The following is an 11,789-nucleotide window of genomic DNA, read 5'->3' on the forward strand; positions in this document are numbered from 1 at the left end:
CCAGCCTGCCGGTCTCTGCGACATTCATCCGTGTCAACGCCCCCTTCATCGGGTCGCAGAGCAGCGGCGGGCGTTCGACTGCCCGGTCCGTCTCGTCAACAATCTCGCTCGTTCCTCACTCGACGCCCGCAGACGAAGCGCAAGAATGTAAACGATGGAATGATATGGTATAGAATAGGGGATTACCCCAAAGATATTGATCAGGAATTGAGGACCTATCCGTTGGTGACGGCCAAGGACCTGCGGAGTCGGAAAGAAAGGCCACGGCAGGTGAAGATGTTGACGAGGGAGTTCATTGACGGTATGATGGCGCTTCCTGATATGAAGTGTGCGGTACTAACTGATGCGTGCTCTAGACAGTTTATACAACCCGCACTACGGTTACTTTTCCAAGCATGCGACCATCTTCAGCCCCGGAGAGCCGTTTGATTTTAACCATATTGCCGATGGCCCCGAGTTTCATCGGATGTTGGGAGAGCGCTACAACGAGTTCGAGGATAAACTAGACGAAACGCAACCAGATGTGGCACGTCAATTATGGCATACGCCGACAGAGCTGTTCCGGCCTTACTACGGCGAGACGATTGCTCGGTACCTGGTGTCGAATTACAAATTGACGCTTTATCCGTACCACGACCTCATAATATACGAAATGGGCGCTGGTAATGGAACAATGATGTTGAATATTTTGGATTTCATTCGGGATACCGACTACGAGGTCTACCAGCGGACCAAATTCCGGATCATTGAAATCTCCCCGGCCCTTGCCAGTCTTCAGATGAAGAATCTAATGGATTCGATTAACGCTGCTGGTCACTTGGATCACGTTGAAATTGTCAACAAGTCCATCTTCGATTGGGACACATACGTGCATTCGCCGTGTTTCTTCTTAGCCTTGGAGGTTTTCGATAACTTCGGCCACGACGCGATCCGCTACGACACAAGAACAGAAATGCCTCAACAGAGCGGGGTGTTGATCGACGCGGATGGTGAATTCCATGAATATTACAACGCTCAACTTGATCCTCTGGCTTCGAGGTTTCTTCGCGTCCGACAGGCCGCCGCACGGAGACAATTTCCCAGTCCCTTGGGGCACAAGGTGACGAGAGGCATCCGCAACTCTCTGCCATTCCAAACCCCGTACACGTTACCCGAGTATATCCCCACCCGACTCATGCAGTTCTTCGATATTCTGGACAGTTATTTCCCGGCGCATCGGTTGATTGCGAGTGATTTCAGCACCCTCCCTGATGCGGTCCCTGGCTTGAATGCACCTGTCGTGCAGACCCGTTACATGAGACGGACAGTGCCGGTATCTACACCTTTTGTGAGTTTGCTTTCCGTCCTTTTACCTGCATGGGTAGAATGGCAGCTGACAACACTAGGTCCACCAAGGATACTTTGATATCTTCTTTCCTACCGACTTTAACGTCATCGAAGACGTCTACCGTGCTATTACCGGGAAGCTGACGCAGGTCATGAGCCATGAGGACTTTGTTGATCGCTGGGCGTACATTGAAGATACCGAGACAAGGAACGGAGAGAACCCGTTGTTGAACTGGTACAAGAATGCCAGCATGTTGATGACGGTTTAAACTATGTATTTTAGTTGTAATGGTCTTCGCTCTTTGTACAATCTTTTGGCTCAGTATAGCAAATACAAAGTTCAGAATTCAAGAATTGCTCAAGTCTATCCTGCCTGACTACTGCCGTAAATCGGACTACTGTACATTGGAACTAACCCTACTACTAAGCCACAACGGAAACGTAGCGCTGGTTCATTCCTATTCCTAACACCCGTCTCCAAGTGAATTAAAGTTTCCCTGGCGTTCATTCGCTTTTGCTTATCCATGCATCTCCAATCACTACATAATTTCCATCTTTTACACGCTACTCGCCATCCTCAAACTAAACTTCACTGCTTCAGCAACTATAAAGCACCGAGCTTTGACATAATGAATATTGGAAGAATTACATGGGGAAGCATGACGTTGCTTTTCTCTCACATCAAAGTTACACCGAGAAAGATATCCAGCCTCTATAATTTGCCTCCGTGTTCCGGCGTTGACCATGGAGCTTCAACAACCACCATCCCGACATTCGAGAGTCTACAGGCATCGAAGCTCGAGAAACCAGACGTGAACCTAAGCAAGGACATCGAAGAATAGTATTGTTCGTCCATTCCTAAAGATGAGACAAGTCATTACTACAATTTTCTCTTAGAGAGGTAGATCCCAGACCACGACAATTTTGCTCTGCCCAGATCGTCGCCTACCAGGCACCATGACCTTCCCGTACCTTTTCGGGCCACTCCCTACCGCTGCTGAAGTAAAAATAACTGAAGTAGCCAGCAAGATGTTACATCCTGAGACGACCCAGAATGCGGATCAATCCATTTCCTTTCGAATATTTGCTGACAGGAGAGCGTCGTCCAATTGACACCCCCAAATACGATTGAGCTGGGGAGATTCATCGGCGAGGTGAGAAAACAGACCTCGTTGCAATACGAGGATTCGGATTTGCCACAGAATAAGGACCCTCACAAGAAGCTAGATGTTCGGTCATGAAAAAGCAGCTCAGGAAGCCGACCCGTCCCTCAAGAAGCGGTATAGCACTGAAGTGCCAAAGCTAGCTGTCTAATGACCCGCAAAACTGGTTCCAAGGCTTAGGGAAATTGGTGGTGCCAGATAAACCGTGCTTATAGATGGGTGCACACATATTTGTGCTCTTCTATGTCGATGATATCATCCTTATTTATCCTAAGACTGCCGGGATTTGTGAATTGTACTTTCAACCCTCTGTAGAGTGACTATAATCAATATAACTTGAGCGCCGATTCGACGTATGTCTAGTCCGAAAGCATTGAGAACGTAAATTGGTCGATAAATAGCTACGAGGGACAGAGCGGAGACATAATCAAAATTGGAGTTGAGCACATAAAGGCAGCCAAGGGTTTGCGAAGCTTCCGAGACATCTTTAATACAGCAATAAACAGCATCATATCGGCCTCGGGAAAGCTGCATTTGAACCAACAGCGAGCCAAGCTGTATAGGATCGTGTGCCATTCTTTTTCACATTACCTGCTCTTTATCAGACGAAAAGGTAAGCCTGGGGAAGACATGATCGGGTCATAGCATAGCCGACAGGAACTTAGCTTACCTTTTGAAGTAGATGTCTTTGTGTTGGGTTACATCGTTTGGATTCCTTTAATCGGACTGTCGTTTGCGCTTTGACAGGAAATACATGATTGTCAGATAACAAAGAGCCGGTACTACCATTTTCAACTAGAATCAACCAATTGCGCTTATCCTGCGCCAATAGTTTCATAGCATCACACATGGTTGTTATCAAATCAATAAAATGCCCTTCCCCTGAGTCGGTTGATAAAACTATACCCTCGGTAATATGTAACCCATATAAACTTGCTCCAAAACCAGGATTCTTACTGATGATTCCTAAGAAAACATCCAATCCAGAGCGAAATGATACCCTCGTGGAAGCCAACCGTCCAGCAAAAACGCTCCCTCCAACTCGCCGCCATCCCACCCTCCTGGCGACTCCCAACACCAATACCATCATCGCAAACCACTCTCGAGACAATCCGCTCCTGCAACATCCTCTCCCCCCAGGAGCTCGAATGGACTGAAACTACAGACGCCGCCAAGTTACTCTCCCTTCTAGCCTCCCGGGAAGTGAGTAGTGTCCAGGTGACCACGGCATTTTGTAAACGGGCCGCAATCTCACAGCAATTGACCAAATGTTTGACGGAGATCTTTTTTGATCGGGCGTTGGCCAAGGCTCAGGAATTGGATGAGTATCTTGAGCGGACGGGGAAGACACTGGGATCGTTACACGGATTGCCGGTTTCGATTAAGGATCGGTTTGATATTGAGGGGTATGATACTACTGTTGGTATGTTTTCGTCTCTTTTCTACTTGTTCCCTGTTCGAGGTGCAGATGTTGATAATTGTATAGGATGGGTAGGGTTGGTTGGGAAACCGGCGCAGAAGTCTAGTTCGATTGCGCAAATGCTTGAATCGATGGGTGCTGTTCTCTATGTTAAGACGAATGTTCCTCAATCTCTGATGGTTTGTACCTCTCCATATATGTCAATGCAAATGCTAATGAGAATTAGATGTCCGACTCATACAATCACGTCTTCGGCCAGTCAATCAACGCATTTAACTCCAAGCTCATCTCTGGCGGTAGTTCCGGAGGCGAAGCAGCCCTCATCGGAGTTCGCGGCAGTATCCTGGGTATTGGCACGGATATTGGAGGTTCCATTAGAATTCCGGCCACTTTACAAGGCCTCTATTCTATCTGTCCAACGACTGGTCGAGTACCGTGGCATTGTTCATTGTAAGATTACTTTTGTCCACCCGACAAACGATATACATTGACCAAATCAGTATGAACCAGTGTTACCTCGTGCCACCCGTGGCAGGACCAATGGCCAACTCCCTTGACACGGTGGAGTATTTCATGCAGAGTCTTCTCGACTCAAATCCTTGGGACATCGATCCGGGCTGTATCCCTGTTCCGTGGAGGAAAGATGTAGCTGCGATTCCGGATCGGAAGTTGAGAATCGGTATCGTCTACGATGATGGGGTTGTGAAGCCTCAGCCACCAATTGCGCGGTTATTGCGGGAGACTGCTGCGAAGTTGAAAGAGGATGGCCATGAGGGTACATTCCTCCTTCTCCTTTTACATTGTATCTTTTCTCAGAACACGATACTGACAATTTAGTCATTGAATGGGACACATCCCTGCACATCCAAGGCACCAACCTCTGGACAAAGGGCGTTCTAGCTGACGGAGGTCAACACTGCAAGTACCTCTGCGACTTGGTAGGTGAGCCTCTAATCGAGGGCATGGTCGTAGGCACAGCGAAGGATCAGCTCTCCATCCCAGAACGCGAATTGGTACCTCCGTCTCCCTATTCTTTGCCCTGCTTCTCAAATACTAACTAACAACAAATACAGCTCGAAGAACAAAAATGGACCTTCCAGACCACCTTCATCAGCCACTGGCAAAATGCCAACGTTGACGCTCTCCTCATGCCCGTCTTACCCTGGGTAGGCTACCCCCCAAAGGCCTGGGTCATGAGCTCGCAGTGGTTAGGATACACGGCTATATGGAACTTGTTGAATTATGCTGTTGCCACGGTTCCTGTGGGGAAGGCGGATGTCGAGCTGGATCAGCCTGGGGAGGAGTGGGTAAGGCACGTACCAAGGAATAGATCGGATGAGTTTAATCATACTCAGTGTGAGTCATATTACCTTCATGTTTGTCTATTTTGCGATGAAGAGGCTAATGGATAAGATGATATCGAGTTGGTCAAGGATATGCCGGTTTGTTTGCAGATTGTTGGAGGAAGATTTGGAGAGGAAAAGGCTGTTTCTGTGGCTAAGATCGTGGATCATCTAATGAATTGAAATATTAATAGCCTTGATACATACCCAGGGTATGCTCTGTACACTTCGGAACACCGACCTCGCAAGACTGAACCATCCCTATGCTAGGAAGAAGGGGATACTCCTGTTTAGTTTTGTCTAGGGGTTACAGAGGTTATAGAATAGACCAGCTGGATCAACAGCTATTCAAATATCGAGTGCTTAGAGGTAGTCAGTATGTGCGGAGATGCGGCTACATCACTTTAAATGACTTTCCTACTACGATGTATCAAGTTCAACACATCGCAACAGGAATAACAGTCAGGTCAAACATCTCGAATTTGGAGACGACAGTGACTAATGCGATTGAGCCACTTCACCATTCTCTCCCATCTTCACCGCAACAGCCGTAGCATCATCCAAAACCTCAACAGGCAACCCAGAAATATCATTATCTAGCGGCCGACGAGACTGATAATCACCATCAGCAGATGGGAGAAACATCCGACTGTACACCATCTTCGGAAATGCCCTGAAATTGTCCTGCTCCACGGCCTCAAAGCCCTCCTTCCAACGCTGCTCGGCCGACTCGTGGGTGATGGCCCAATCGGCATCCGTCGTTCCAGTCACTCGCTTGACACTCTCAAACATGTCTCGCTGAGTGACTCGGAAAGAGGAAATGTACACAGGAATATTCCGGAATTGAGACAGACTGAGCGACTTGTCCGATTCATCCTTGGGGAGTTCCTTCAGACTGAGCAGACCGCCAATGGCCCGACCACACTGTGGCCAGGTACTAACGCAAAGCGACACATCGCCATCGTCGAACCAAGTGAGCGATCGTTTCTGGAAATCGAATCCAAACCGATCCGCACCACCGCCTAGACTGAATTCGTACAAAAAGTTACACACGAGCAGCAGGCGCGAACTGACGCTCAGACTTTCAATCTCTTGGGCGATCCTGTCGCGACTGGCCTTTAGCATGCTTTCCTCACATAACTTGTCGTTGGTGGCGTCGTGGCCGAACTAGTTGGGGAGGACGTAGGGGACACCAGCTTTAGCGGCTGCGCGAACAAGTTTCGGGATGGCGACCATTTGAGCGGCCACTGCTATTGTGATTAGAAGGACCGGTTGGCCGCGTAGGGCTTCGACTAGGGCAGTGTTGTCATCGCCGCTGTAGTCGACGCGGATCCGTTAATACTTTCTGGGAGTGTGCTGTTGCTTTCGGCGCGTTGGATCGCGGTCAAGGTGTGTTTGCCATTTCTGAGGATCTCTCGGGCCAAGTGAATTCTAACTTGGCCACCGGCCTGTACGCAGTATTTGTTAGGGTCTATTCCAAGACCAGTTCTAAAGGAAGCTGACTTACCCCGACAATAGCCACTTTTTCAATGCGATTGGTGAAGCCCGCAGGCTGATCCTTGGCGTATCTTGCAGTCATCTTGTGGTGGTGGTGGTAGTAGGTGTGGTACAGGATCGAAAACATACCAGGCCTTGATATAGCTGTAAAAACCGGAGTTATTGGGCTTACTATGAGTGATTGGGGGAGATAATTTGTTAAATCCATTTGCCTTTGGTTGTCGCATGCTGATTGCTGATTTGTGATCCTGTCTATAGAGCTTTGTCTTGATAAGGTCAAGATACCAATCCTTGTTGATGTTCGGGTAGAGATCACGGCCTTCTCCAACCATCATCTGAAAGGGCTTAGCACATCTTTGGACATGATTATACAGAGGGCGACTGAACTAAATCCAGATAAGTTGGTGTGAGGGTCTCAAAAGATAATCACTGAGCAAGGCCCTAAATACTATCAATAAAGCATGGGAATAGAAAGACTGTTATTCAAAACCAAGTATGTAAAGGCACATTTACACTCTGCACACATTACAGCTTCGCCTCCTGCTTATTATTACCTCCCTGCCACGCAAACCCAATCTTCTTCCCAATTCCCGGCTCAATAACCACATTCACAACCGTAACACTATCACTCAAGAACCCCTCCCTCGTAGCCTTCTCTAGTTCCTCCTCAGTACGCGCGAAATACCCCTTTCCACCACACATTGTCGCCAATTTCTCATAGCGGGTCTCGTACAGAAGACTCGTTGAGCGCAGACCTTTCTTTCCTTCCTCTTCGGGGCTGAATGCTTTCGTACTGTTTGTGATTGTTTGGTATTGTAAGGATTTCCAGGAATCTTCGCTTGTGCTGTCACCGTGGTAGATGCCTGAGTTGTTCATGACGAAGATAAGAGCGGGAATTCGGTAGCGCGCCATGGTCTCGATCTCCATTGCGCTGAATCCGAAGGCGCTGTCACCTTCCAGTGCGACGATCTTCTTTGGTTTAGCTGCTGCGGATAGTGTAGTGCCGAGCGACGCGGAGGCATTGAAGGCTTCATGCGCCGCGATAATGTAGCCCAGTCCCACACCCATGGTTGCGTAAGTGCCTGCATCTAAGCGCTGACGAGGATGGTAAAGAGGGAAAACTGAACGGGAGATATCCATCGTATTGGCGCCTTCCGATACGTAGACAACATCACCAGCTTCAGGAGGTGTTAGTGTATTCAAAGTTGATTTGATGATATGGTATGCGCGCTGGTAAGTCAATGGCGAAGAAGATGGTGTCTTGAGCAGCGCTGCTTTCTGCGCTTTAGCCTCGTTCTTCTTCGCCGATTCGGCCAGCAACACTGGGAATGGCTGTCCACCCGCAGGCAACGGCGATGGCGTATATCGCCAATTCGCCAACGCATGCTGCAACTGCTCAACCACGAGGTCAATATCCCCAACAATCCCCAACTCTGCCGACCCCGCATTTCGCCCAATCTCCTCCGCACAAAGATCTACCTGGATAATCTTCGCCTTGGGCGACCACTTTGGCGGCTCCCCATAGTGCAGAATCCAATTCAACCTAGCCCCAAGCACCAGCGCGACATCCGCATGTTTCAGCGCCGCACTACGCGCACTTGATGCATTCAGCGGGTGCGAATCAGGAATAACACCTTTCCCCATCGGCGTTGGCAAGAAAGGCACCTGCGTATGCTCAACAAGCTTCCTAATCCCAGCCTCCGCGCGCGCGTAAGCAGCACCCTTCCCAATAACCAGCAATGGCGCTTTCGCGCTCTTCAGCAACTGCACGGCTTTCAGTATCATCTTCGGATCCCCGCTTGCCCTTGGCGGAGATGGAAGTAATATCTTCTCAGGAGGCGGGATCGCAGTGCCGGCTGGCGCATTGCCCTGGATGATATCGGCGGGGAGATCAACGTACGTCGGACCCGGGCGACCGTACCAACATGTTCTGTAGGCGTTCTGCACGGAGCCGGATATGGAGTCTAGGGTGGATGCGCGGACAGCGAGCTTGGTATGCGGTGTTAGAAACGAGATGGCGTCCATTTCCTGGAACGAGCCTTTCGTCACGTTGCTGGTTTCTGCTGATCCTGCGAGGACTATCAGAGGGAAGTTGTTTGCTGTGGCATTGCCAATCTAGTTAATCCGTAGTTAGTATCTCCCATCTATATGAAGGAAGCGAAAAGGAGACATACACCCGCCAACGCATGAAGAACCCCCGGCCCTCCAACAACAAGGCAAACGCCCGGCCTCCCCGTCATATATCCATATACGCTCGCTGCATAGCTGCATGCCTGCTCGTTGCGGAACGCAACGAATCGAATTCCCAGATTGATAGCTTCTTCGGCTATCTCCACGACGGGGATACCAACGATTCCGAAGATCACTGTGACACCTAGATCGCGTAGTGTGCGCGCGATTAGCTGCGCGCCGGTTGCTTTGGCCATGATTTCTGATAGAGACGTGAATGCTCTAGAATTTCTATTTCCGAATTTGGTGAGAAGTCTAGGCTAAGGATTTAAGAAGGGAAAGATGGAGTTGGAGTCGTGCGGAGGCATCAGTATTTATTCGGCCGAGGTTAATGACGCAATGCCGGGGTTGTCGCCGTTGGATATATGTCCCGGGCGAAATATCAACCCTTGATTGCGCTTTGGTACCAATTCATATCATGTTCGTATTCTCATTATAGACACAATAGTATTGCAATGTTTGTAGTATTGCATGGCCGCCACGGAATCGTGGAGTACGCCTGCTCATATGGCTGACCCTAATTCCGAAATAATTACAATCTATGAAACATCATATCATTTCCCTGTACGTTAATAACAGTCGTGGTATCCAACATAGCATCCTTAACACATGCAACCAGATCCCGCGCTCGTTCCGCGCCAGCCATCACGGAAAACCATTCCGAATGTACAAAATAGTACATCCCTACATCCCCTAGATCAATCATTCAACAGACAGCATCTGCCTAAAATTCAAACTCCTTCCGGAACACATTGACATCCATCCCGGCCACGACTGAATCGGCCAAATCCCGCCGCCCCATCTGGCTAAACACCCTCCGTAGAGTGTCATACAGATTTGTACTCTGGTTCTGGCTCACGTGAAGCATGCGCTCCAGTTGTTCATCGTCGACGTTGTCGCCTCCGATGATTTCCCGGGCACGCTCGCGGCCTTCCTGCTCAACGACACGATGCATTGACAGCGCACCCAGCAGGTGCTGAGCGGCTTCTGGGTAACAGCCAATGTTAATACACGAAACACCCAGGTTGTAGCGTGCGCGGACGAAGTTGGGGTTGATTGTGAGTGCCTGTTCGTAAGCCTCGATGGCTTCTTCAGAGCGACCAGAGTTGGCAAGAGTGGCACCGAGACGGTTCCAGAGCAGGTGAAGCTGCTCCTGCTGGTTCACGGTACCGGATTCGGTAGAGGCTAGTGCAGCGGAGAAGCAGTCAACGGCCTTATCGTACTCTTCAGCGCAGTAGAAGAGGACACCCAAGCCGACCTGCACGTCTGGGTCCATGTGCTCTCCGGAGGGTGACATCTGGGCGGCTTGGATAAAAAGATCGGTGACCCGGTCGTGTAGGATCTGACGGTCTGTGAAGCCCAAGTCCGCGTCGGATGAGAGATTCTTGGGATCGATGACTGAAGGGTACTTGGCGGAAAGCCATCGCTCAAGTGTCCGGTATGCCGTCGAATCGTATCCTTCGTTAGTGTAGGAAACAGCCAGGCCCATAAGGGCATCGAGGTTGTTTCCATCAGTGTTAAGAGCTTGCTCCAAGGCACGAATTGCAGGTAGTTCCTTTTCATTCTGAGCCTGCGCCGCTCCCAACATAGTCCAGGCGCGCACATGCGAGGGGTCCTTCTGCACAGCAGCTTCGAAAGCTAATGCAGCCAGAGACAGATTGCCCCCTTCGCGCAAGACCTTGACACCCTCCTCAAACGGGTCACTCACGTTCCGGAAAACATTCTCCTCTTCGAACATGTAGTCGCCCAGCTGCGGATCTCGGGAACGGGTGTTGAGCGCATCGAACTGGTCCCAGTCTCCAAGATCGCCCATATGCATGTTATCAGTAACATCAAAGTCGCCCTCTTCTTCAACCAGTTTCCTGTTTGCCGACGTCTCAGCTTGGACTTTTCGCCATACGCTTTCAAAACCACCATCTTCGGTGGTGGTGGGGACTGACCTGTCAAGATCGTTCAGCTCCGCCTCCATAGCTTTATTGGCCTCTTCGTCCGTGGTAGCCTCATTAGTCTGAGCTGTCTCTATCTCTGCAAACTGCGCCTCCCAGTTCTGATCATCCAACTCCACCATACGACCCTTGCCCTTGTCCTGCATAGCCTCTTCCGCGGGTTGCGGCTGTTGCATCGCTCCCATAGGACTATATGTAGGTCGCATCATACCCATTCCACCCATACCCATACCTCCCATCCCCATTCCCCCCATCCCCATCGGACGCTGATAACCAGCCATCATCGGCGACGCAGCCGAGGCCGCCGGACCAGCGGTCTGAGGCATCCCGACATGACTCTGCTGTTGGAAACGGGCGAATTCGGCCGGCGTAAAGCCTGATCCATTATTCATAATTGGCCCCTGGGGCCCAGCAAAAGCAGCCTCCATCCGGGCGTGTTCTCCACCGTCGAATTCAGCCGCCCACCCGGGTGATCCTGTTCGCGGCGGAGCGGCTTGGAATTGTTCCAGTTCGCGTCTCATGTGTTCCATTGCAAATGGCTGTGGGGGGGCACCGGGCATTTGGGCGGGTTGTTGGGCGAATTCGTCCATCATCTAATCATTCAAAGCATTACGTTAGTTTCAATCCAATCTACTTCTTGCTCAATGTGTTCTCTTTCGGTAAAGATAGCGTACCGGATCCTGGCCACCCATCATGCCCTGGGACCGCATGCCTTCATGCATACCCCCAGGGCCTCTTCCCACAAGCCGATCGCGTTGTAGAGACTTGTCATCTTGAACGTGCTTTGTGAACTGTGTCAACGGATTTCCAGCCGTCGAGCACTCAGCGCCACCGAGGAATGACATTTTGACAGATATGCGGTAAC

At 50.1% G+C, this 11,789-nt stretch overlaps 3 protein-coding genes across 3 annotated transcripts; 1 reads left to right on the forward strand and 2 right to left on the reverse strand.

Annotated features, from left to right (window-relative positions):
• Positions 1-276: 276 nt before the first annotated feature.
• EURHEDRAFT_514935 (amidase signature enzyme) lies at positions 277-5,435 on the forward strand (the record flags this gene model as incomplete). Its single annotated transcript, XM_040786321.1, has 10 exons — positions 277-301; positions 357-1,327; positions 1,386-1,561; positions 3,479-3,912; positions 3,976-4,088; positions 4,136-4,277; positions 4,445-4,684; positions 4,747-4,922; positions 4,983-5,265; positions 5,323-5,435. 10 exons carry the CDS (start codon positions 277-279, stop codon positions 5,433-5,435), a joined length of 2,673 nt encoding a protein of 890 aa, XP_040639727.1.
• EURHEDRAFT_536212 (uncharacterized protein) lies at positions 5,280-7,179 on the reverse strand. The gene is made up of 4 exons (XM_040787325.1): positions 6,760-7,179; positions 6,595-6,700; positions 6,444-6,544; positions 5,280-6,419 (listed from the first exon to the last, which is right to left on the reverse strand). Exons 1-4 carry the CDS (start codon positions 6,955-6,957, stop codon positions 5,751-5,753), a joined length of 1,074 nt encoding a protein of 357 aa, XP_040639728.1. The 5' UTR covers positions 6,958-7,179; the 3' UTR covers positions 5,280-5,750.
• Positions 7,180-7,274: 95 nt separating this feature from the next.
• Positions 7,275-11,769, reverse strand: EURHEDRAFT_514938 (uncharacterized protein; the record flags this gene model as incomplete). The annotated part of the gene is made up of 4 exons (XM_040786322.1): positions 7,275-8,864; positions 8,924-9,180; positions 9,822-11,517; positions 11,599-11,769. The coding sequence occupies 4 exons, from the start codon at positions 11,767-11,769 to the stop codon at positions 7,275-7,277; spliced, it is 3,714 nt and encodes a 1,237-aa protein (XP_040639729.1).
• Between the last annotated feature and the right edge of the window lie 20 nt (positions 11,770-11,789).

This window comes from Aspergillus ruber (genome assembly GCF_000600275.1).
Source record: "Aspergillus ruber CBS 135680 unplaced genomic scaffold scaffold00010, whole genome shotgun sequence".
NCBI classification, from domain to species: domain Eukaryota; kingdom Fungi; phylum Ascomycota; class Eurotiomycetes; order Eurotiales; family Aspergillaceae; genus Aspergillus; species Aspergillus ruber.